Source organism: Rhizophagus irregularis, chromosome 15, assembly GCF_026210795.1.
Source record: "Rhizophagus irregularis chromosome 15, complete sequence".
NCBI lineage: Eukaryota > Fungi > Glomeromycota > Glomeromycetes > Glomerales > Glomeraceae > Rhizophagus > Rhizophagus irregularis.
In genome coordinates, this window is record NC_089443.1 from 460226 (window position 1) to 486707 (window position 26482).

The 26482-nt window shown below is 27.1% G+C and overlaps 8 protein-coding genes across 9 annotated transcripts; 4 read left to right on the forward strand and 4 right to left on the reverse strand.

Annotated features, from left to right (window-relative positions):
* Window positions 1-480: 480 nt before the first annotated feature.
* OCT59_006874 (uncharacterized protein) lies at window positions 481-1964 on the forward strand (the record flags this gene model as incomplete). Its single annotated transcript, XM_025310151.2, has 3 exons — window positions 481-592; window positions 647-963; window positions 1044-1964. The coding sequence occupies 3 exons, from the start codon at window positions 481-483 to the stop codon at window positions 1962-1964; spliced, it is 1350 nt and encodes a 449-aa protein (XP_025185467.2).
* A 1383-nt stretch (window positions 1965-3347) lies between these two features.
* Window positions 3348-6108, forward strand: OCT59_006875 (uncharacterized protein; the record flags this gene model as incomplete). The annotated part of the gene is made up of 4 exons (XM_025314275.2): window positions 3348-4709; window positions 4789-5009; window positions 5077-5237; window positions 5331-6108. The coding sequence occupies 4 exons, from the start codon at window positions 3348-3350 to the stop codon at window positions 5996-5998; spliced, it is 2412 nt and encodes an 803-aa protein (XP_025185466.2). The 3' UTR covers window positions 5999-6108.
* A 269-nt stretch (window positions 6109-6377) lies between these two features.
* Window positions 6378-6689, reverse strand: OCT59_006876 (uncharacterized protein; the record flags this gene model as incomplete). Its single annotated transcript, XM_066132935.1, has 1 exon — window positions 6378-6689. The coding sequence occupies one exon, from the start codon at window positions 6687-6689 to the stop codon at window positions 6378-6380; it is 312 nt and encodes a 103-aa protein (XP_065998359.1).
* Window positions 6690-6732: 43 nt separating this feature from the next.
* Window positions 6733-7599, reverse strand: OCT59_006877 (uncharacterized protein; the record flags this gene model as incomplete). Its single annotated transcript, XM_066132986.1, has 3 exons — window positions 6733-6883; window positions 6971-7131; window positions 7207-7599. 3 exons carry the CDS (start codon window positions 7597-7599, stop codon window positions 6733-6735), a joined length of 705 nt encoding a protein of 234 aa, XP_065998360.1.
* A 1470-nt stretch (window positions 7600-9069) lies between these two features.
* On the forward strand, window positions 9070-11375 carry OCT59_006878 (uncharacterized protein; the record flags this gene model as incomplete). Of its 2 annotated transcripts, none has more annotated exons than XM_066133063.1 (2): window positions 9070-11284; window positions 11359-11375. In XM_066133063.1, the coding sequence occupies 2 exons, from the start codon at window positions 9070-9072 to the stop codon at window positions 11373-11375; spliced, it is 2232 nt and encodes a 743-aa protein (XP_065998362.1). The 2 variants fall into 2 exon arrangements, with proteins under 2 accessions (XP_065998362.1, XP_065998361.1); XM_066133062.1 differs by lacking the exon at window positions 11359-11375 and having other exon boundaries at window positions 9070-10508; window positions 10594-10600.
* A 1006-nt stretch (window positions 11376-12381) lies between these two features.
* OCT59_006879 (uncharacterized protein) lies at window positions 12382-12678 on the forward strand (the record flags this gene model as incomplete). The annotated part of the gene is made up of 1 exon (XM_066133134.1): window positions 12382-12678. The coding sequence occupies one exon, from the start codon at window positions 12382-12384 to the stop codon at window positions 12676-12678; it is 297 nt and encodes a 98-aa protein (XP_065998363.1).
* A 6629-nt stretch (window positions 12679-19307) lies between these two features.
* On the reverse strand, window positions 19308-20668 carry OCT59_006880 (uncharacterized protein; the record flags this gene model as incomplete). Its single annotated transcript, XM_025324558.1, has 2 exons — window positions 19308-20198; window positions 20282-20668. 2 exons carry the CDS (start codon window positions 20666-20668, stop codon window positions 19308-19310), a joined length of 1278 nt encoding a protein of 425 aa, XP_025185462.1.
* Window positions 20669-23619: 2951 nt separating this feature from the next.
* Window positions 23620-25153, reverse strand: OCT59_006881 (uncharacterized protein; the record flags this gene model as incomplete). Its single annotated transcript, XM_025324557.1, has 2 exons — window positions 23620-24678; window positions 24764-25153. The coding sequence occupies 2 exons, from the start codon at window positions 25151-25153 to the stop codon at window positions 23620-23622; spliced, it is 1449 nt and encodes a 482-aa protein (XP_025185461.1).
* Between the last annotated feature and the right edge of the window lie 1329 nt (window positions 25154-26482).

Consider the following 26482-nt stretch of genomic DNA (forward strand, 5'->3'; position numbering starts at 1 on the left):
GTATTCTTCGTTTAAGATTCTATGCTTTTAGGTTTAATTTTAATCTAATTCTTAAATTCTTCTGCGATTAATAGGAAGTTGAAGATAATAACAATTCCGAATCTGCAATACGTACATGAATTGAACCAAAAAAAAATATTGGCAAAAAATTATTACGGAACTTGATTTCCGAATGTACTAGGTCCTGATTGGTTAGAACATTCGAGATAAAAACCTATTATAATCATTTTTTGAAAGTTTGAATAGGGTTTTTGTGAATCCGTTTGATAACTTTCTATATTAGTACAGTTTGAATGAGTTTATTGACAAAATTCCGGAGTGCGTAACCATATTCATTACCTACAGTATTGTATATCCTTTTATTTTGTATAAAATGCATCAAAGAAATGTAAAAATTTTCCTGTAATATAGATACTTAACTTCTAAAAGATTTCTAGCGGGCATAATATTATAATTTAATTCGGTTTCAAAAGCGTAAGGATGAATGATATTAACAATAACTATGAGGACGATATTGACTATGATATGGACTATGAGGAGAATACTGAGGATGATATGAACTATGAAAATGATATTAGCCATGGCTATAAATGTCAAGAATGAGGTCAAGAATATAATGGAGAATATTGTCGACCGTGCAATTCAGTACATTTTCGTGATAATTTTGCACATTGGACCAGTGGTGACTCGAAACTTGACGAATTAATTCAAAATTTCCAACTCAATGCGCCATTTTCTAGCCAATTAATTGAATGGATTGAATACTCAAATCTCGAAAATATTGAACTTATCGCTAATGGTGGGTTTGGAAGTGTATATAAAGCAATTTGGAAAGATGGTCCAATCATAGATTGGGATCCTTGGGACATGAATAAACACAAATGGCAACGGATAGGTGAAACGATAGTAGCAGTAAAAAAATTTCGAAATGCGACTCAAATCAACTCAGAGTTCCTAAATGAGGTGAATAACATTAATTTTTTTTATGCAAATATATTTATGTTAAAAAAAAATGTTCTCACAATATAATTAATATATTATAGATTAATATTACCTTAAAAATGAATAACTCAATTAACGATGTTTCTACAATTAAAATTTATGGAGTAGCTCGTGATCTACAAAATGGAGAGTATGCTATTGTTACTGATTTCAAAGATGGTGGTAATATGAGGGAATTTATTAAGAAAAACCACAGTGAACTAACTTGGAAAAAATTCATTAGGCTACTCATTCATTCCATTTGGACACTGTGGCAAATTCATGATAAAAATTATTACCACAGGGATCTCCACAGTGGCAACATTTTGAACTCAATTAACAAATACGATATTTCCCCAGCAATTTCAGATTTTGGTCTGGGTCGTCCTATGGATCAAAGTTCCACAGATAAAACTTCATATGGTGTCTTACCATTCGTCGCACCAGAGGTTTTACGTGGTGATGAATTTACTGAAGCAGCAGATATTTATGGATTTGGGATGATAATGTCAGAATTGATTAGCGGAGAACCACCTTTTGTTGATAGAGAATATGATATGAACTTGGCCTTGGCTATTTGCAATGGTCAACGTCCACAAATTCCAGAATATACACCTGAACCATATGCTAAATTAATGAAACGTTGTTGGGATCCTGTTCCTACCAATCGTCCAACGGCCAAGGCATTATCTAACAAGTTTAAGTGTTTATTAATTATTTTGTGTCCTGTTAAAGATGAATCAAATGAATCAATCGAACTTAGCGAAGACGATCTTAGCGAGGATTTTATCCTAGAAGTTGAAGAAGCATTTAGTCAGGAAAGGGAAGACAAGTGGAAATTACGACTAGCAGAGTTGGCTACAAATCCAATACCCTTAAAAAAATCACAAAATTTGCTAACCAGTAAACGACTTAATTTTTCAGAGTCCCTTTCTCTAAAACTTAGCGTTGAAGATTGGAATAAACTAAGATTAACCGATTAACTTGATAGAATTCATGTTTAAAAAAGGAAGAATTTCGATAAATAAGTTAAACATACGGATAAATTTTTCAATGATGATGTGTTATAACTTAATTTGTTTGAATTTAATATTTGATTATTTGAGTAGTATTGTAATTTTTGCATTTCATGATGAGTATATTAATTAAAAATAAAAATTTTTAGTTTATTGTTTCGTTGAAAGTTAAATAAAATTGCTTTTTACGATAAATAAAATGAATGTTTGGTGTCCGATATACACCAAATTTAAAAACATATTGAATAAAAGTTACTTAATATTTACGACCCTATAAAAAAAGAAAATTCGGAATTTGTCCTGAAAAGTATGGAAAATTTCCGGACATTTTCCATACTTTTCAGGACAAATTCCGAATTTTCTTTTTTTATAGGGCGAAACATTTAAATACTTTAAAAGACATGAAATAATCGATATACATACAAATATTTATGAAAAAAAATACAATATTTCAACGCTTTAAATTTTATTTTTTTAATAATTTTGATGTATTCTTTGTATTTACAATACTAAAGCCTTTTTTCAAATATTGTACGGTAGTAGTATTTATATTAGTTAACGTCACGAAATGACGTTAAACAATATAAATACAACACCGTCAGTTTTTATAAAATTAAAATCAAAATAATATATTAAATACAGTATTAATTTATTATACTAACGTTAAACGTTAGCTCAATTTTATATAAATTCATTCCATTCGTTAAAACGTCGTCTCGGACTAATCGGACTAATAATTCCAATACGATGATCAAAATAAGAAATTCATGTGTGTTTTACATTTTGCCATAACGCATGATGCATAATGATGATCTCATTCTCATAACTAGTTTTATGACTTGATTTTACGTACCATACATGTACTTATTCACACAAGTGTAACAACATGCATATCTAATTCTTTTAAGAAATGTATATTTTATTCTATTTGGAAAAATAGGAATAATAGAATTTTTAGAATATTCCAAAGATCTTTTAGTATTTTTCCTTTTTTAGATAATAAAAAAGATCATCACTTCTAGAATCCATTGTTTAAAAAATAAAATTTTCTAAAAGGAATATTCATAAAGAAAAAATTTTCATAATGTAAAACGGAAACTACACAAAGAATAATGTTACATTCTGAGAAAGAAAGAAGGAAAAAGTAAATATTTTTTTTTTCATTATAAATAAACCTTTTTAACGAAAATAATGGAACGTACTTTTTTTTTAAAAAAAAAGGAAAATTTATTAAAGCGAAAAAAAAATTATTTAATTATTTAAAATAATAATAAATTAAAATCGTTATTATTTCAATCGTTAATATTTCAAAATCAAATTAAACATATTTTCTAGTTAAACAAATTAATTATGTCACATAAATCAAGGAAAATAACATTTTTTTATAATAAAAGTAAGAAACGTCAAACAAATGATGATGATGAACAAATTTCGGAAAGAGGATCCAAAAATCCTCGTATTGAAACTAATGATGATTCAAGAATGATAATAGATGATGATAAAAATATACTTAAAACTTCTCCTCTATCAGTTTGTAATGATTCAATTGATAATCAATTAAATTCAACATCAAAAGGTTACGTTCAAGAAGATAATGAAGTTTCAAGTGAATTAAAAAGAATGAGTTTAAATAATATTAACCAATCAAAATGTGATGACAAATCAAAAACAGAATTATATAATAATAAATTAATTACTTTAACAAAAGGATTTTGTTGTATTGCTCAAAATATTGAAGAATTTACTCCTTTAATTAAATCTTTCCTTGCTTTAGGAAAAGAAATTATATCATTATATGAAAAAGCCGAACATCATAAAGAATTATGTAGTTTTCTTTTACAAAGATGCAATTGTGCTACGGCAACCGTAGAAGATTTATATATTAGAAAAACTGAGAATGAAAAATTTTTTTTTAAACAAGGAAATTTAAATTTATTTAAAGATTTTATAAAATGTATAAAAAGGATAAAAAATTTTATAGAAGAAATAAGTCAATTGGGTAAATATCGGAAATTTTTATTAGCCAATAATATTGAAGAAACTTTTTCTAAACTTATAACTGAATTTGATGGTTATATGAATAGTTTAAATTTTTCTTTTACTATCCAAGCTATTGATGAATTTAAAGTAATTAAAAATGAGACAAGGGAGATAAAAGAATTATTATTAAACGTTTATGGAGTTTCTGATGATAAACAATCTCAACAAAATTTTTTAAAAGATATGGATTCTTTGGCTGAAAGAAATAAGGAATTTCAAAAACAGAGTAAACAGAATAAAGTTTTGGATTCTTCAGATTTTAAATTATTAGAAGCGAATGAACCTTTACTGGACGGTAATGATTATCAAAGGACTAAAATTTGTCCTTCAAAAAGGATTGAAAAACGTACTTTATCTTCTGATGATAATATTATTCAAGAATTTTGTTTTAAAGAATTTTCAAATAATACTACAAATTCTCCTTCTGATGAATCTCAAATTGAAATTAGAAGACAAGTTAATATTCTTAAAGAATTAAAAAATACGAATAATATAATAAGATTTTTTGGTGTTGCTCAAGAAAATTCGAAATTTTATTTGGTTACTGAATGGATGGAACTTGGTAATTTACATGAATATTATACTAATTATAAAGATAAGATGAATTGGGAAACAAAAATTAGATTTGCTTTGGATATTTGTTGTGGTATTTCTTATCTTAACGATTGTCAGGTAAAAATAAATTAAAAGATTATTGAATGATCAAAATAAAAAATCGTAATTCTCATAATTCTTTATTAATCCATTTTAGATCCTTCATCATGACATTCAATCAGCAAACATTTTAGTAGATAAAAATGAGAAAATAAAGATAACAAATTTCGGTTTAAGTAAAAAATTCCATGATCTTACTAGAAATATATCTCCTAATATTGAAAATGTAAGATACATGGCTCCTGAAAAATTATTATCAGTAGATAACGACACAAAAAAGGAAAAAGTTCCCTATGATTCAAAGTGCGAAATATACAGGTATGAATCATATATTATCATATAACTATTAATTATTTATTTAACCTATTTTTTTGATATTATGTAGTGTTGGAGCATTATTATGGGAAATCGCTGAATTGAAAAAACCTCATTCTGATCTTAATAAATCTGAAATCCTTGTCGGTATTAGAAATCGTGTTACTGAAAGATATAATTTACCATTTTCAGATGGTATACCAGATGATTGGAAAAATTTAGTTATAACCGGTAAGTTTAAAATAATAATAATAATTATTATTTTTTTTTAAAAAAAAACGAAATATAATGATTTATTAATATATTTAAAATGTTATTTATTAGCTATGTTACATGAACCAGCATGTCGTCCTAAAATATCAAAAATTTGTCATAAACTTCATAAATTGAGTAAAAATTATTCTAAATTCTCTACATTAGATGATTGTACTGAAGATTATGATGAAAATTTATCATCAATTGATGATAATCAAAGTACGATGACTTCATTTTTCACAATTACAATTCTTACTGTTGAAGATGCTATTCGTGCTCATAAATCAAAAAATGGAAATAAACAATTAGCTTGGCAAAGTTTTAAATATCATTCTGTAATCGATATTTACGCAAAATATATGGTTGGTTATTATTATTATCATGAAGAAGTTCCTGAATTACAAAAAATTAGTAAAGATGAAAGGGTTAGAATTGCTGTAGAAATATTTAAAGAAACTGCTGATAAAGGAAATCCTTCTGCTCAATTAAGATATGGAATATGTTTATGGCAAGGTGAAGGTATAAGTGCTAATTCTTTTGAAGCTCTTAAATATTTAAAATTGTCTGCTAATCAAGGAAATTCTGCTGCTATGTATGTTATTGGGAAAGCTTATTTAAATGGTGGTAATGGTATTGAACAAGATAGGGAGAGGGGTGCTAAATATTTAAAAGAAGCTGCTTTAAAAAATCATCTAAAAGCTAAAGAAATGTGTACTAAAAATAATATCGTTTTTTAAATATTTTTATGTTATTCAATACATTTAGAACATTTATAAGTAATATTCAAATATTTGTTTTATTTCAAATAAAATGTACAAAATTATATTATTATTTGCTATTGATTATACATAATTTATGTATTACGTAAAATTTGTACATCCAAAAATAAAATTTTCTACTACAAATATAATTTGAACTCTATTTAATTGAGGAATTATGAAATTTTTCTTCGTTTAAATATAAGTTTCAGCTACAAGTCTTATTAATCGGTTAATTTTAGTTTATTCCAATCATCAACGGTAAGTTTTTGAGAAAGATACTGTGAATAATCAAGTCGTTTACTGGTAAGCATATTTTGCGATCTTTTCATGGGTATTGGATTAGTAGCCAACTCTGCTAATCGTGCTTTCCACTTGTCTTCCCGTTCTTGACTAAATGCTTGTTAATTTCTAGCCTTCGATCCTCACTAAGTTCGATTGAATTGTTATTATTCAAAACATTAAATAGATTCCAAAACTGGTTCTCCAATTCCTTAGCTGTTGGACGATTGGTAGCAATAGGATCCCAACAACGTTTCATTAATTCAGCATATGGTTCAGGTGTATATTCTGGAATTTGTGGACGTTGGCCATAGCAAATAGACAAAGCCAAATGTTCATCATAATCCCTATCAATAAAAGGCGGTTCTCCACTGATCACTTCCGACATTACCATACCAATCCCATAAATATCTGCTGCTTCAGTGAATTCTCTACCGAGCAATACCTACCTCAGGTGCGACAAACGATAAGACACCACATAGTGTTTTATCCGCGGAACTCTGTTCCATAGGACGACACAGACCGAAATCTGAAATTTCTGGGGAAATACCGTATTTGTCAATTGAGTTCAAGATGTTACCGCTGTGGAAATCCTTAAGGTAATAATTTTTCTTGTGGACAAAAAATAGTCCATTGCTGATATTTAAGAACATGCACAGAATCTCGTACCACGTTAGTTCACTGTGTCTTTTTTTTATCACTTCCCTCAAATTGCCATCACTTTTGAATTCAGTAACAATGGCGTATTCTCCATTTTGTAGATCACGGGTCACTCCATAAATCCGGACGACATTGCTAGATATGGTGTTCATTTTCATGTTAATATTAATCTGTAATATTAAAAAATTATATTGCGTGAATATTATTTTATTTTCTCTAAAGAATTTCAATATTTAAAAAATTACCTCATCCAAAAACTCTGAGCTGGCATGGGTTGTATTCCGGAATTTCTTTATCGCTACTATATAATTACTCTTTCTTCGCCATTTAGATTTATTGAAGTTCCAAGGTTGTTTATAATTTATAAGTGGACCATCTTTCCAAATTGCTTTATAAACATTCCCAAACCCACCATGAGCAATAAGTTCAATATTTTCGAAATTTGAGTATTCAATCCATTCAATTAATTTGTACGAACGATCTGCGTTTTGTTGCGAATTTTGAATCATTTCGTCAAGATTTGAATCACCGCTGGTCCAATGTGCAAAGTTATCACGGAAACGTACCGAGTTGCACGACTTACAGTAATCTTTACCATATATTTGACCACATTTTTGACATCTGTAGTATTCATCCATTCTTGTTCGTTCCCAAAGGCGCCTTTAAGCCAGAAAGTTCAATTTCAATATTCCTATAACAAAATACAGCATAAATATTTAAAGTCAGGGATGAGTTTAATAAAAATTTATTCTTTAATTATTAAAAAAAGCTACACAATGCATTAGCCAATAATTCAATAATATCATGCATGTTCGTCTTACCTAAAAGCCATATCTTAGGTAGAAATCTTAACGTTCGTGCTTTCGTAGTACTAATTACTATAATTCCACTAAAATTCTTAATTTAAATATTTATAAAAATAATACAATTGTTACGTCTATTACATGACTTTTTAGTTTTTATTTTATTATTCGTAATTACTTCATGATTGTACAGTACTATACCATATATAGATACTTAATTTTTTTAATTGACTCAAATTTTCACTAATGATAATTTTTAAATAAATCCTAATAAATTACCTTAATAACCCGCTTTTTAAATTCATTTTATTGATTTTTGTTGAATTTTTTTTTATTTTTTGCTAGTTGAAAATTACGTTACTCATTATAATTTTATAGTCTATCTTCAAATAAAAAAAACGAGAGCTTTTTTCTTACAACACAAATATTTGTGTTAGCCCCTATATTTTGTTATTTTGTTTATCTGTCCACTTGCCGCAACAGAATAAATACTTATTTGTGCCACTACTTTTTTTGTACTTGTACAACGAATGATTTTTGTATAACGATAATGAATTGATTTATCATCTAACGCAAAAATTTTATCCTTCAACTACTTATAGATCATATACTCGTCAAAGATTAGAATTAGAATTATTTTTTATTGATCATATTTTATAGAGAAAATTAGAAAATAACAAGTCTAAAAAAAAAATTGATTTAAATAATATTAAATATTACTTCATATTATATTAATTGAAGCGAAATTTTTTTATTATCTTGTATAGTATCTAATATAAACATTAATTTCTTAAATTCTTATTAAGTTTTAAACACGGAATTCTTTAACTAAATCTATTATTATATAACAGTCATAACGATATGTCGGGACGTATATGAAATTTTTAGAAAATATCGTTATATCAAAATTATACAATAATTATATGTTCTCACAAATAGTAGGAAAATAAAATTTTATTGGTATATCAAATTTTTAATAATAGTATATCAGTATATCGAATATCGGTATATCGAGGTTAGACTTGTACTACGATAGAACCTTTAAAAAAACACTTCCGGACTTATCCGTTTCCTAATCTATTTATATGTTTTAACGCCGATCGGTATATCGGAAAAAATACGGTCCGAAACTTAAACTAATTATTTATTCTTTTTTGTTTTTTTTGTTGTAATATCTAGTTTTGGTTAAAGTGTTTTCCTTTTTAGTAATCCATTAATGTAATATTAAAAAATTCGAAAATTCGTCTAAAAAGAATTCGTTCTAATAAAAAAAAAAAAAATTCAGTAAAATATATCTTTAATCAAATGGGAAATAAGTTTAGTAAATTAAGGCGTAAAGATGATAACAAATCTTTAAAAAAATTAGCAAAAAATGGTGATAAATTAGCAATGTTTAATTTAGCCAATAAATATAAAGATAGAGAAGAAACAAAAAAGAATTTAAAAAAAGCCTTTTATTGGTACCAAAAAGCTGCAGAGAATGATAATGAAGATGCAATGTTTAAATTAGCTTCATGTTATATAAATGGAAAAGGAATTAAAAAGAATTCTGAAAAAGCTTTTTATTGGTATCAAAAAGCAGCGGAAAATGATAATGTAGATGCAATGTATAATTTAGCCGCATGTTATATAAATGGTGAAGGAACAGAAAAAAATTTAGAAAATGCCTTTTATTGGTATCAAAAAGCTGCAGAAAATGGTGATGAAGATGCAATGTATAATTTAGCCATATGTTATAAAAATGGAGAAGGAATAGAAAAGAATTTAGAAGAAGCCTTTTATTGGTATCAAAAAGTAGCAGAAAAAGGCAATATAAAAGCAATGTTTAATTTAGCCATAATGTATAAAACAAATGAGAATTTAGAAAAAGCCTTTTACTGGTATCAAAAAACAGCAGAAAAAGATCATGTTAAAGCAATGTTTAATTTAGCCACATGTTATAAAATTGGAGAAGGAACAGAAAGGAATTTAGAAAAAGCCTATTATTGGTATAAAAAAGCAGCAGAAAATGGTGTTAAAGAAGCAATGTTTAATTTAGCCATATGTTATGAAAATGAAGAAGGAACAGAAAAGAATTTAGAAGAGGCCTTTTATTGGTGCCAAAAAGCAGCGGAAAAAAATCATATTAAAGCAATGTTCAATTTAGCCATATGTTATATAAATGGAGAAGGAACAGAAAAGAATTTAGAAAAAGCCCTTTATTGGTATCGAAAAGCAGCAGAAAATGATGATGAAGAAGCAATGTTTAATTTAGCCTCATGTTATGTAAATGGAGAAGGAATAAAGAAGAATTTAGAAAAAGCTTTTCATTTATATCAAAAAGTAGCAGAAAATGGTGACGAGGATGCAATGTTTAATTTAGCCATGTGTTATAGAAATGGTGAAGGAACAGAAAAGAATTTAGAAAAAGCCTTTTCTTGGTTTCAAAAAGCAGCAGAAAAAGGTGATAAAAAAGCAATTTTTAATGTAGCTGTTTGTTACAGAATTGGAGAAGGAATAGAAAAGAATTTAGAAAAAGCCATTTATTGGTTTCAAAAAGCAGCAGAAAAAGATCATACTAAAGCAATGATTAATTTAGCCATATATTATAGAAACGGAGAAGGAACAGAAAAGAATTTAGAAAAAGCCTTTCATTGGTATAAAAAAGCTGCAGTAAATGGGGAAGAAGATGCAATGTGTAATTTAGCCTCATGTTATATAAATGGAGAAGGAACCAAAAAGAATTTAGAAAAAGCCTTTCATTGGTATCAAAAAGCAGCAGAAAATGGTAATGAAGATGCAATGCTTAATTTGGCCACATGTTATATAAATGGTGAAGGAACCAAAAAGGCTTTAGAAAATGCTTTTCAATGGTATCAAATAGCAGCAGAGAAAGGTAATAAAGAGGCAATATTTAATTTAGCCATATGTTATAAAAATGGAGAAGGAATAGAAAAGAATTTAGAAAAAGCCTTTTATTGGTATCAAAAAGCAGCAGAAAGAGGTCATGTTAAAGCAATGACCAATTTAGCTTCATATTATGAAATTGGAGAAGGAACAGAAAAGAATTTAGAAAAAGCTTTTTATTGGTATCAAAAAGCAGCAGAAAATGGTATTAAAGAAGCAATGCTTAATTTAGCCACATATTATGATAATGGAGAAGGAACAGAAAAAAATTTAGAAAAAGCCTTTTATTGGTATCAAAAAGCAGCAGAAAATGGTCATAAAGATGCATTGTTTAATTTAGCTGTATGTTATGTTAATGGAGAAGGAATAGAAAAGAATTTAGAAAATGCCTTTTATTGGTATCAAAAAGCAGCAGAAAATGATGTTAAAGAAGCAATGTTTGCTTTAGCCACATGTTATAAATATGGAGATGGAACAGAAAAGAATTTAGAAAAAGCCTTTTATTGGTATCAAAAAGCAGCAGAAAAAGATCATATTAAAGCAATGTCCAATTTAGCCATGTATTATGAAAATGGAAAAGGAACAGAAAAGAATTTAGAAAAAGCCTTTTATTGGCAACAAAGAGCAACAGAAAGTAATAAAGTAAGTTTTAATAATGAAGCTGGATTACTATGTAATGAATGTGAACTACCATATATTGATTATCAGTGGTGCCAACAATGTAATACTAAACGATTTCAACAAGAATTTTCAAAATGGACTAGTAATAATGAATTTATTGATAAATTTATTCAAGAAGCACAAAAAAATGCTAAAAATAATTATGAAATTTTAGAGTGGATACCTTATAATAAATTGTCAAGCATTAATTATTATGATAAAGGAGGATTTAGTGAAATTCATAAAGCTATATGGTCAGATGGACCTATCTTTAGTTGGAATTTTGACAAACAACAATGGAATAGACAAACAGATTATGAGGTTATTCTTAAGACACTTAATAATTCATCAAGTTTAAATAAGAAATTTTTGGATGAGGTATAGTATATATATTTAATGGCAAATTTTATTTTCTTTTTACAAACAAAAATTTAATAATCTTTTATATTTATACAGTGGAACTATCATTATATTTGTCAGAAAAAATCATTTTCAAAATTTATTCAATTTTTTGGATTTACTCAAGATCCAAATAATTTAAATTATATAATAGTAATGAGTTATGCAAAAAAAGGAAGTTTGAGAAAATGTTTACCTAATATAATTAATTTTAAGTGGCAAGACAAGTTACAATTATTGAAAAAAATTGTATTAGGACTTAAGGTGATCCATGAATCAAATTTAGCTCATGGTGATTTTCATGATGGTAATATTTTAATGTCAGATAATTACAATGAATTATTTATTATTGATTTAGGTTTATGCAAACCTATAAGTGAAATACAAGATTCTGATAATAATGAAATTTATGGAGTTTTACCTTATATGGCGCCTGAAGTATTAAGAAGAAATCCCTATACTCCCGCAAGTGATATTTATAGTTTTTCAATGATAATGTGGGAATTTACATCAGGTAAACCTCCATTTAATCATGAAGCACATGATCATGATCTTATATTGAGTATTTGTGAAGGGAAACGTCCCGAAATTATAAAAAATACTCAAAAATGTTATATAGATTTAATGAAAAAATGCTGGGATTCAAATCCTTCCAATAGACCAACCATAACAATGCTTGAAAATATTATATCTGAATGGATTAGATGTATTGACGAATATTATAGAATAAACAGTGATGGAAATCCTACCTTTGAAGTACCTAATATTGATAATCAATTAATAAATGATATATCTGGATTTGTAGAAGCAAATAAAGCTTTAACAAAAGAAGAAGCAAATTTAGCACAAGAAAAAGTAAATACTTCTATTAAACAATCTCATCCACAAGCATATTATACAAGTCGCAAACTTACTGAAATGTATTTTCAAGAAGAATCTCAGGGTTTTGATTGTATGATTGAAGATTAATAATTTTATTATTAACTTATTATATAGAAATTTTTATATTATGTACTTTTACATACAGTTTTTACAAATAAAGTAAAAAGAACTATCCATGTGGTTGTTAATTTAATGAACAATTACGAATTATTTTTTCTCCTTTACTAAACATAAAATATGAAGTGGCTGTACGTAAAAGCACGAAAGCCAGTGTACGTACCAAATCCATCTTGGAACAATCCTATAATTATGTCTCAACTCCCAACCTAATTGAGATGATTTTTTCATATTCATAATCAACTTAATAGTAGCTTAATTGTCCGTTGTTTTTGCTTTCTTTATCAAAAAGTTATACCAATCGTAAAATTACTGCGCATGACATAAAATAATAAGCATTAAAAATTGAATTTTACTCCGCAACATAAACCAAATAGTTTTAATTCTTTATCGAAGTTTAATTTATTTAAATTAAAAATTTAAACCCTTCAAATGAAAAATATATAAATATACCTATATTAAAAATAATAATAAATTTTAAAAAATTATTACAAAAAAAATCAAAACTAAAAATCGAAAGCTTCTTTACCATTATTACGCCACCTAAAGTAATAAAACTTAATAAATATTATATGTATTGAAGATCAAAGATAAAATAATAAATAATAGAAAATTATAATAATAACAATTTGATTTGGTAATAAAGTAGCATCATAATAAAATCTAGGAGTTGGAGCATTAGTTAAATTTCCTATATTATAAACTAAATTTATCGTATATAATAAAATCATATCATTTGATATCAGGAGTTACACCAAATAAATAAATTTTAGAAAAAAAAAATGGTTATGTATGTAAAGGGGGTTAAATATGCGGTCAAAATAGAAATTGTCGATTTATTCCATAATAAAATAAATGTTTTAAAATATGAAACGAAAGATTTTCTTACCATATAATAAATTATTTGAGAGGGAAATAACGACTGAAATTGTTTATTGAAATAATCATGGCGCGTGTGGTTTATTTTGATTTATTTTCATTTTGATAATATAAAGTCATTATGCAGAAGCTACTTACATATTTTTCTATAACATTTTCCTACCGAATACCGAGTATTAAATAAATAATGATACAGGGTGAAATTCAAAATATTTACGAAAATTATTATTTTTTAAAAAATGAAAAATGACGTCAACATTTTTCCTATGAAAAAAAAGTCCGAGATTTTGAATGTTCGGGTGTTATCCGGAATTTCGGAGTATGTGATGATTCATGTTTTGTAAACGTTGATATTCTGAATGTTTTCTTTGTTCCCTGACGTTGCGTGGACGCCATGTCTTTTTTGAGGTAAACCTTTTACGATCAATGAAAATTATTATATAATACCCGCCAAAAAAAAAAAAATATCAGAAAATTTTGTTTTACAAATTTTTAATTCGAAGTACACTATTAACATCTATCTATAAAAAAAAATATTAATTCATAAAAATTTTACATTATCTTATCATTCAAATAAACTGGAGTGCAGCGACGATTAGGAGCTGCGGAGCTGCCGTTAAAATAAAATAAAAACCATACCGCTGTACTCGGGAATATATATTTAGAATATAACCAGATTTATTATAAAAGTCATCTAATCTTATAAGCGGACCTTGATATTATGCACATGTTCAAATCTCAGCTATTTTAGAGCAAGCGATTACAAAATTTTATGCATGATCACATGATCAATAAGACAATAATCATGAGTCATCTCATATTGATTTTTGATCATGACGCGATTTTTGATTTTTCTATACTTTGACTACAAACTCCCGTGGGAAAAAAAACTTTGTATGACAATTTTTCATATAAAATACCTCTCCAAAATTTTTTTTAAAAAAAATCCATCTTTCCCTGTCGTTCTCTCCTTTTCCTTTCGTTTTCCCCTTTCCCTTTCGTATTTTCCTTTCATAGACCATAAATCGTCTAAATTGATTTTTACCTATATACACTGATTAACTCTTAAATTTTTTTAAACATTTTTTTATATTTATATTAAAAATTTTTTTTTCATTTATAGTTTCATCTTACTGTAACTTATGTTCAACATTTTCATAACCATTTCTTTCTATTATATTAATTAAATAAAATAAAATTAGTGTCAGTTACAGTATACTTGCTCTTGGCCAGATATCATATAGTAAGTAACAAGTGGAAAAAAATGGTGAGGGTAAAAAAGAGGAAAAATCGCAACAATAATGCCAGTTACTTACGTAGACAAGCTTTAAGAAGCGAGATAAGAAGTGATCATTATTACAGGTGAGTAGGTTTGGATGTTGAGACGAAGGTTACCTAGTCTCCGTTATTCCGTAGTTGCGATAAGGTGGTCATGAGCATAAGGGTGGCCGAGGTACTTTGGTTACTACCATATGTATGGTCACTACAAGTATACCATACAACCACCATCTGTATGGTCACTTCATAGAAAACTATATGGTGCTGCAGAGTCACCCGCTTTAGCTTCGCAAAATGCTTGCTTAGGCTGGTCTTAACACTCACATTGTATATTTGTAGACGTATGATTTATGCCCATTGTTTTCAAGAGGAAAAATTGCAACAATAATGCCAGTTAGTCAGTTACTTACGAAGACAAGCTTTAAGAAGCGAGATCAGAAGTGACCATCATTGCAGGTGAGTAGGTTTGGATGTTGAGACGAAGGTTACCTAGTCTCCGTTATTCCGTAGTTGCGATAAGGTGGTCATGAGCATAAGGGTGGTCGAGGTACTTTGGTTACTACCATATGTATGGTCACTACAAGTATACCATACAACCACGACCTGTATGGTCACTTCATAGAAAACTATATGGTGCTGCAGAGTCACCCGCTTTAGCTTCGCAAAATGCTTGCTTAGGCTGGTCCTAACATTCACATTGTATATTTGTAGACATATGGTTTATACATAGAATGTTCGTAACAAGTGGAAAAATGGTGAGGGTAAAAAAAGAGGAAAAATCGCGACTAGTATGATGTATAGACAGAAATAAAACAAGGTAAGAGACCTGTTCCTTACTGATAACACACGCGTCATCTCAGGATACCGAATCATTATAATTTAATGGTTAAATTATAATGAGGGTGCCGCAAAATTTTCTCTTACATTGCAGGACCATGATAAGGATCCTCATACGCATATTTTATTGGAGGTTGGAGGAAAGTATGTTAAGTGAGGTGGTTGTATCTGATTGGCGGTCCCTAATAAGGGTGACGTTAAATTCCTTAATTCCTATTCGTTTTCTTGATAGACTATTTATAAAATTTCCTTTTGCTAATTAATCGTTACAGTGATCCGTGTTACTCATACATCGGTACTCTTTAATTTTATAGGTATTTTTCTGGATTCTGAGTCAAATTCACGTCAATATGATTGATAAATCAATAATTTTATTATATTATTGATTTTATCTATTGCTTCCGAAAATGCATTTTTAGTAAAAGATGTACAGTATATTAATAAAATTGTTAGGGAAAATTTGCTTTGTTCAAGATTCTAAATGAATATACAAAAATGATTTGATAAGTATACTTGGTATAACCATTCAAGTTTTTATATAAATAAATTAAATTGCATAGTCTAAATTATAAATAATATATACTATGTTATGTAATAATTTCGTTCTAAAATTACAATCAAATAAACTTACAGTATTAAAATGTAAAATTAAACAATTAAATCGAACAATATTTTTTACAGTTAAAATTATATTTGGTCGTACCATTTCCTACACAAATACAGTACATTATCCCTCAAGTACTTTCTGGATTCAATAATGAAATACAATGTACACGTCCCCATCACGATATTTTACAAAAAGAACTCTTTTTTTTGCATTAAAATTTAAAACCTTTTTTTTTTAAAAAAAAAAAGTATGAACATTTCTCTTTTTTTTTAATACGGTAAAAACAGGGTCTTTTTTCAGTATGTAAAAAAATAAAACGTCTCACTAATTTTTCGCACGTCTTATAAAATAAATTTATTTCTCTTATTAGGTTATTAAGCGCTGACACAATTGATTAAAACATGAACTTTCTATTTTTTCTATTTTTTTTAAGATATTATGTCACGTCAATAATGTTTCAAGATATCACATTTTCTATAATTAATAATCAGTAACGCCTTTATTGAAAGTTTTCATCTTGAATGAGTCTATATGTGTCTTTTTAACAAGGTATTTAAAAATAAATTAATAATCATAATATGTAACGATCTCTTAACAGATGAAAAAGATTTTATCATTGAGAACGAAAATCATGATTTTTAATTTAATAATGTTAATTTTATTTTCCATTTTTATTTTACATTAATTAAGTAATAAGCTTAGTTTTCCAGGTCCAAAGTAAAAATTATGGAATTGTAGTTATAGAAGCTCTTGCTAAATTAAATAAAAAGATAAGTATACTTCTAACATACAAATAAATATCAAAAAATTTATAAAATATTTTTATCAAAACTACTTTTTACCAGATTTGCATGCCACAAACAAGTTTTTTTGAAGGCTGTTATAAGGAAGGTACATAATTGAAACCTCATTCGGAATCAATAGACCTTATATCAAGTCCAACAAAAAAGGCTTGAAGTAAACATGAAATACTGGTAAAATAACTATAATACATTTCTAACTACTGTGCTCGGAGACGTATTCGTGTAAACTTTACTGATACTCTTTCAAGTAATTTTCGGCAATACGATCCTTATCTCCGGAACCTCACATAATAAGATAAATAACAAACTTTTTATACAGCTATAATAAAATAAATGTACAAAATACTTAGCTTTTGAACGATATTTTCTTATTAAATAAATATACAGGTTTCATAACATAAAGAGTGAGAAGAAAAATTTTTAATGAGAGAGAAAACTAAAAATTATACGTTTGTGAGTCAAATTAATCGTGAGAAAAAAAAATTTATCCACATGATTCACATGATATATTGATATACTTACATATCAATATTGACGTAACTCATTATAATTATTTATAGTGTTTATATAATCCGTAACCGTAAATCACAATTCACGAAAAAATAGAAAAAATATCGAATATACTATACATCAATAAAACTTTATTTAATGACACTTTGCAAAAAACTTAAATTTTGGTTTTTTTTAAACTTTCTAAATTTGCTTTTTTAAATTTAATCATATTATTCAAAGGCCTTTTAAACAAAACTTTGTGATATGTCAATTATACGAAAAAATTTTTGTAAAATTCACATTAGTACTTATCCATAAATCATAATAATGGATGAACGGAACTTCTCCGATTGTAGTATATCAATATTTTTTTTTTGTTTTTAAAACAAATTTTCCTTATTATTGAAGTTTAATGTGAGGTTAAAATATTTTGGACAAAAAAGATAACTTTATTTTCATGTCCTTGGAAACTGATAAAAAGCTCCATCTATTCATTAATATATAGTTAATTTTTATTACGAAAATTAAATATTTTAAATTCAAATTTTACTCTTTAATTTTAGTTGAATTAATGGTCAAAACTTCATTATTAAAAAAACCTGACGTACAAGAAAATTTTCTATATGATTTTCGATATAAATATTTTTAATATACCGTAGCATTGTAACCAGGTATGGAAATCGACTCGTTCAGTTGGTTCTATTTAGGTAACTTCATCTTAAAAATTTTAGTCAATTTATTGATTAACTTTATTGATATGTAATTATCAATAGACTTTATATACTGTTTATTATTCATAAATTTTTTTAAAAAATGTATCTTATTGTCATATTTATTAAGTATAAAAAATTCCATTTTTTTATAAAAGAATTTTCTTAATATGATAAAACACAAATTCAATAAATTAAAATATTACATAATTTTGTGAATTAAATGGAATGTGAATGAAAACAAGCAATTAGATAATATAATTTATTTCTCAAAAAGAAAAAAGGTCTCAAATATATTAGTTTAGAAGGTAGAAATAATTAATCTTTGTACATTTTTTTTTCTTCCTAAAAAAAAAAAATTCAATACTCTAACACCACAACTTAAAAAACTTAGCCCCCCGTATTTTAGCTAGGTAAAGTATATAACTGTTAAGATGATATCGGATCATAGACTGGTAACATTTTTGAGATATAGTCTTTATATAGATTAGTTCATCAAGGAAATTACGATCAAAACTTCCTTTGATTAATTTTTTTTAATGAATTATAATAAAAATTTAGTTGCTTCATAAACAAAATGTAAAAAAATTAAAATAGAATACTAATAAAGGTAGTTTTTGATTTTTGAAATCGATAAAAAATATTGGTAAATTAATCTTTTAAATATATAAATTTTTAAGCCTATATCGTACTTGTACAATTACTCTCATTAAATAAACTTTCTTTTATGATCGATTTTTTTTTTTTGTAAAAGGATTTTTATTTAACGTAACAAAAATTAATTTCTGTACTTTTCATGAAATATATGAAATTGGAATTGAAATTGAAACAAATATTAGTAATTTAAAATTTTATGATTACTTCAACATTATCATAAATCGTTTGAATAATTATTTTATTAGGATAAAATGTAAATTTTGTTAGATTTTTAACCAAATTTTTAAAAATTTCCTTTGTTTGGAAATGAATTTCAATTGCTGGTTTGATTTAATATTAGTCGGTCAATTTTAGTTTATTCCAATCTTCAACGCTAAGTTTTTGAGAAAGAGATTGTGAATAATCAAGTCGTTTACTGGTAAGCAAATTTTGTGATTTTTTCAGGGGTATTGGATTTGTGGCCAATTCTGCTAATCGTGCTCTAAACTTGTCTTCCCGTTCCTGACTAAATGCTTCTTTAATTTCTAGCTTTCGATCCTCAATTAAATTGTTATTATTATCCAAAACGCTAAATAGATTCATAAACTGGATACACAATTCATTAGCTGTTGGACGATTGGTGGGGATGTGATCCCAACAACGTTTCATTAATTCAGCATATGGTTCAGGTGTATATTCTGGAATTTGTGGACGTTGACCATAACAAATAGCCAAAGCCAAATTCTCATCATACTCTCTATCAACAAAAGGTGGTTCACCACTAATCAATTCTGACATTATCATTCCAAACCCATAAATATCTGCTGCTTCAGTGAATTCTTTACCAAGTAAAACCTCTGGTGCGACAAATGGTAAGACACCATATAGTGTTTTATCTGTAGAACTTTGATCCATAGGACAACACAGACCAAAATCTGAAATTACTGAACCGCCGATAGTATTATCAGAGTAAATTTTATTCAAGATGTTGCCACTGTGGAGATCCTTGTGGTAGCATTTTGATTCGTGAACAGAATCCAGTCCTTCGCTAATTCTGTTTAATATTTCTAGGATGTTTTCCCAAGTTAGATTACTGTAATTTTCTTTAATCATTTTCCTTAGATTACCACCATTTTTGAATTGAATAACAATAGCGTATTCTCCACTTTGCGGATCACGAGTCACTCCATAAATTCGAATAGTTTCAAAGCCACCATTCTTATTATTCATTTTTAGATTAGAATTAACCTGCAATATATTTAATTTATTTTGTGTAAATATTTGTTTTTATTCCTAAAAATCTTCATACATAATTTTAATATTTTAATTACCTCATTTAAAAAATCTGAGCTGACAATAGTCACATTCTGAAATTTCTTTACTGCCACTTCCTTTTTATTCTCTCGTTTCCATTCTGATTTATTCAGATCCCAAGCTTGACTACTCACGATTGGACCATCTTTCCAAATTGCTTTATAAACACTCCCAAACCCACCATGAGCAATAAGTTCAATATTTTCAAGATTTGAGTATTCAATCCATTCAATTATATCCAATCTAATTGTTGCATTAAGTTGTGAATTTTGAATAACTTTGTCAAGATTTGAATCACCGCTGGTCCAATGTATAAAATTATTGCGGAAATGTACAGAGTTGCACGGTTTGCAATAATCAAAATAATCAGAAATTTCTTGATAACATTCTTGACAGATGTACATCCTTATTAATTTTATTTTGAAACTATTTAGAAAGTAAATTGTAATGGGTGAAAAGTTGGGTTAGAAATACTTTATATAAAAAATAAAAAGATTTACATAGGACATGACCAATATATAGCCAATAATCTTATCCAACAAGTACACGTTTTTGAATGTAAATTCTATATAGAATAGTTTGCCTTACACAAAAGCTCGTCACGTTTTTCACGCACTAGGGATGATCATTACTATAAAATTAGGTGATTCAAAAATACTGAGATTTGTAAATAGATTTACTATAATTTATATGATAATCAATAAGCAACAAAACTCTCTTTCTTTTTAAAAAAAATTAACATATATTAGATTGAAAACTAAGCTTCACTCTTTATAATTTAAATAAAGTTTTATCTTTAATACATTAAAATCAATTCAATAGATTTTAAAATTTATATAAAATAGAAATTTTGTAATTCCAATAATTACAAAATTTGTTCCGGAAAGTGGGGAAAAACCTGTTATTTTTGTATTTAAATTATATAGAAACCATACATATTTTTGCTATACGGTTTTTGTCGCGTCTTAAAATGTAATTTTCAACATTATCATTATTAAAGGAGCATATAAAGCTATTCTTAGTAACACCACAATTACTATCAAATTTCCATCCAATCGGATTATATCCTCCAAGAATTTCGTTACTACACTTTAACAAATGTTACAGTATATTTAAATAAATAGTAATAAAATATCTCTATAGTAATATATGAGATTTAAGAATTCAGTTTAATAATAATTTTTTTTTTTCATGAATTAATTATACCTTGATGTATGTAGGATAAAGGTTGTTTGCACCTGCACTTTAAAGGTGTCAAATAAACATCTAAATTTTTTTTCTTCAAATTCAAAAAATGGATTTTTAAACAATTTGTTTTATTTTATCTAGAATTTGCAGTCTCGTATGGTATTTAAATAAACGAAATGGCTGGATTAATGCTTTGGAAAAAACCATCTTGATAAAAAGAATTTTCATCTTAAATTTTAAACTTTTTTCCGAATAAGATCTAAATATCTAATATTGAAATAATTTAATAAAATCTTTAAAGAAAGAATAAAGAAATTCATACTGATGATATTGAGTCATACTAGATCGGTATCATTTTTGAGATATAGTCTTTATATCATCTACACAATGGAATTGCGACCAAAATTTCCTTTGATGAAATTTTTTTAATTAATTATAATAAAAATTTAGTTGCTACATAAACATGTAAGAAAATTAAATAGAATACTAAAGAATATTGTTAATATAATATTTAATGATTAAAGGTAGTTTTTGATTTTTGAAATCAATTAAAAAAATTGGTAAATTAATCTTCTAAATACATAAAATTTTAAACCAATGTATAGAGTTTGGAACCGGTATCGGACATCGGATTTATAACCGGTTTAATCGGTTTTATTACAGCTGTTTTCATAAGACCTGGGACAAAATAAATTTTTGAACCCGACCGCCGACCCGCCGATCCGGTTCAGTTGTTATAATCAGGATCACGTGCCCAGCTAAAAATACCGGATCGGCGGATCGGGTTCAAAAATTTAGTTTGTCCCAGGTCTTATGAAAACAGCTGTAAAACCGGTTCAAACCGATTAATCGGTTTCATTCAAAAAATTTTTTCATTCATATGGGCGAATTTGACGATTATTTCAGCCAGAATTAACGTTAATTTTGGCCACATTTACAATCATTCACATTTTAAATCATAATTTTTTTAAGTGTTTTTAAATTTACTGCGTCCGCAATAGTGTCCGCAATAACGTTAAACTATTAAATAATTAATATAAAAATTTCAAGAAAGAATATAATTTCAAATCTAATATTGTGCCAAATTCCACGCAATATATTTATAAGAAAATAATAACCAATTAAAAATATTAATTTCCTAAATTGAACAACTTTATATAGAAACAAATCGCCTTTCATTAAAGAACCAATAACGTCACTACAGACTCCCTAAATAAACCCATTGTCCAATAGTTTATGGTCATTTTGGACCGCAGTCCCTATTAATAGATTACCCCAGCGTACCCTTCAAAAATGTCACGAAACGGCCGGCATTACGGTGTTATGCACTAACACGTGAAAATAAACAGTGACGAATAAGGGTGAATACGTTTCTACTTACCCGAAAAAAACTAAGTCCCTCAGATACTTATGAAAATTGGAAACAAGGAAGGGTGTGACGGATGTGACAAAAAACAGTCACGTGTTTTTATATTGTGACATTTTTGAAGGGTACGCTGTGGAAATCCTATTAATAATAAATGCGTCATACTTTATTAAAAATTTTAAATAATTGTATTTAGTTATAATAAGAAGTACAGTAAATATAAAATTTAATAAAACCAAATCTGACTAAAAACAAATTCTTTATTATTTTATTATTTTATTATTTATATCTATTTCATTATTAATATATTGCAATTGAATAGATAGACTTCCAGTACCATATTTAATTTATTTTTAATATACAAATTTTAAATAAAACAAAAAATAAAATAAATAAAATAACACTTTATTGATAAAAATTCTCTATAATGTATTTTATTATTTTTTTTAATTATTTTTAATTTACAAATTCTATTTAAAATAAAAATAAACAAAAAAAAATAAAATAAAACATATACTTTGATCGGAATGTTGATCATTTGCCAAAATTAATGTTAATTCTGGAAAATGATCAACATTCCGATCAAAAGATAGCCCATATGATAAATAAATAAAACGAATCAGAAAAAAATTTTTTTAAATATCATAATCAGTTTAAACTGGTTGAATATAACCGAATATTCGGTTTAAACCGGTTTAAATATAACCGGTTTACATTCGATTTTTAAACAAATTTTAAAAATTTCCTTTGTTTGGAAATGAATTTCAACTGCTGTTTTAACTTAATATTAGTCGGTCAATTTTACTTTTTCCAGTCTTCAACGCTAAGTTTTAGAGAAAGAGATTGTGAATAATCAAGTCGTTTACTGGTAAGCAAATTTTGTGAATCTTTCAGAGGTATTGGATTTGTAGCCAATTCTGCTAATCGAGCTTTCCATTTATCTTCTCTTTCCCGGCTAAATGCTTTCTTAATTTGTAGCTTGCGATCCTCGCTAAGTTTACTTGATTTGTTTTCGTTAAGTTCAATTGATTCATCCTCACTAATTTCAATTGATTCACTCTCACTCTCACTAATTTCAATTGATTCATCATCATTAAATTCACCATTAACTTCGATCAATTCATCCTCGATAGATTTAAATTCACCATTAACTTCGATCAATTCATCCTCGATAGATTTAAATTCATTAAAATCTAAATCTTGTAATAATTTATCAAACGTTTCTTGCAACTCCTCAGTCTTTGGTCGATTGGTAGGAATAGGATCCCAACAACGTTTCATTAATTCAGCATATGGTTCAGGTGTATATTCTGGAATTTGTGGACGTTCACCAAAACAAATGGCCAAAAACAAATTCTCATCATACTCTCTATCAGCAAAAGGTGTTTCTCCGCTAATCAATTCTGACATTATCATCCCAAATCCATAAATATCTGCTGCTTCAGTAAATTCATTTTCACGTAAAACCTCTGGTGCGACGAATGGTAAGATACCATATGGTGTTTTGTCTGTAGAACTTTGATTCATAGGACGACACAGACCAAAATCTGAAATTACTGATTCGCCAACAGTATTATCAAATAAAATTTTATTCAAGATGTTGCCACTGTGGAGATCCTTGTGGTAGTATTTTGATTCATGAACAGAATTCAGTCCTTCGCTAATTCTCCTTAATATTTCTAGGATGGTTTCCCAAGTTAGATTACTGTAATGTTCTTTAATCATTTTCCTTAGATTACCACCATTTTTGAATTGAATAACAATAGCGTATTCTCCATTTTGCGGATCACGAGTCACTCCATAAATTCTAATAGTTTCAATGCCACCATTCTCATTATTCATTTTTAGATTAAAATTAACCTGCAAAATTTTTAAATTATTTTGTGTGAATATTTGTTTTTATTCCTAAAACCTTCATATATGAAAATTAATTTTAATCACGTACCTCATTCAACAAATCTGAGCTGACATTAGTCGTATCCCGAAATTTCTTTACTGCTACTTCCTTTTTATTTTTCCGTCGCCATTTAGATTTATTAAAGTCCCAAGCATTGTCATCCTTGATTGGACCATCTTTCCAAATTGCTTTATAAACACTCCCAAACCCACCATGAGCAATAAGTTCAATATTTTCAAGGTTTGAGTATTCAATCCATTCAATTAATTCTGATGGACATGTTGCATTAAGTTGTGAATTTTGAATAACTTTGTCAAGATTTGAATCACCACTGGTCCAATGTACAAAATTATTACGAAAATGTACAGAGTTGCACGGTATACAATATTTATAAAAATCAAAATCATCACTTCGACCACATTCCTGACATTTAACCATCCTTATTAATTTTATTTTGAAACTATTTAGAAAGTAAATTGTAATGGGTGAAAAAGTTGGTTAGAAATACTTTATATAAAAAATAAAAAAGATTTACATAGGACATGATCAATAGCCAATAATCTTATCCGACAAGTGCACGTTTTTGAAAAGTAAATTCTATATAGAATTTTTTGCCTTACACAAAAGCTCGTCACGTTTTTCACGCACTAGGGATGATCATTACTATAAAATTAGGTGATTCAAAAATACTGAGATTTGTAAATAGATTTACTATAATTTATATGATAATCAATAAGCAACAAAACTCTCTTTCTTTTTAAAAAAAATTAACATATATTAGATTGAAAACTAAGCTTCACTCTTTATAATTTAAATAAAGTTTTATCTTTAACACATTAAAATCATTAAAATCAATTCAATAGATTTAAAATTTATATAAAATAGAAATTTTATAATTCCAATAAATTACAATTTGTTCCGGAAAGTGGTGAAAAACCTGTTATTTTTGTATTAAAATTATATAGAAACCATACATATTTTTGCTATACGGTTTTTGTCGCGTCTTAAAATGTAATTTTCAACATTATCATTATTAAAGGAGCATATAAAGCTATTCTTAGTAACACCACAATTACTATCAAATTTCCATCCAATCGGATTATATCCTCCAAGAATTACTTCAACTTTAACAAATGTTACAGTATATTTAAATAAATAGTAATAAAATATAACTCTATATTAAATTTAGGAATTCAGTTTAATAATATTAATTTTTTTTTTTTTCATTCGTTATAAGTTTATTATAAATAATTAATACCTTGATGTATTTAGGATAAAAGTTTGTTTGCACTTGCACTTTAAAGGTGTAAAATAAACATTTAAATTTTTTTTCTTCAAATTCAAAAAATGAATTTTTAAACAATTTGTTTTATTTTACAGTATCTAGATTTTGCATTCTCGTATGGTATTTTAAATAAACGAAATGGCTGGATTAATGCTTGGAAAAAAAACCATCTTGATAAAAAGAAATTTCATTTGAGATTGAAACTTTTTTCCGAATAAAATCTAATGCTGAAATAATTTAATAGAAACTTTAAAGAAAGAATACCGATGAGATCGGGCATAGACAGAATATTTTTTTAAGATATAAGTCTTCATGTAGATCATTAATTTTTATATTCATTGTGATTTTTGAATAATTTATGATCTGATGTTTTAGTGAATGGCAATAAATACATGTCTCTGTAATTTTAAAATAAGCTCTAGTTGAAACAAGGATTGTGAAATACAATACAAATTCCAGTAATCACTTTTCTAATGAAAGAG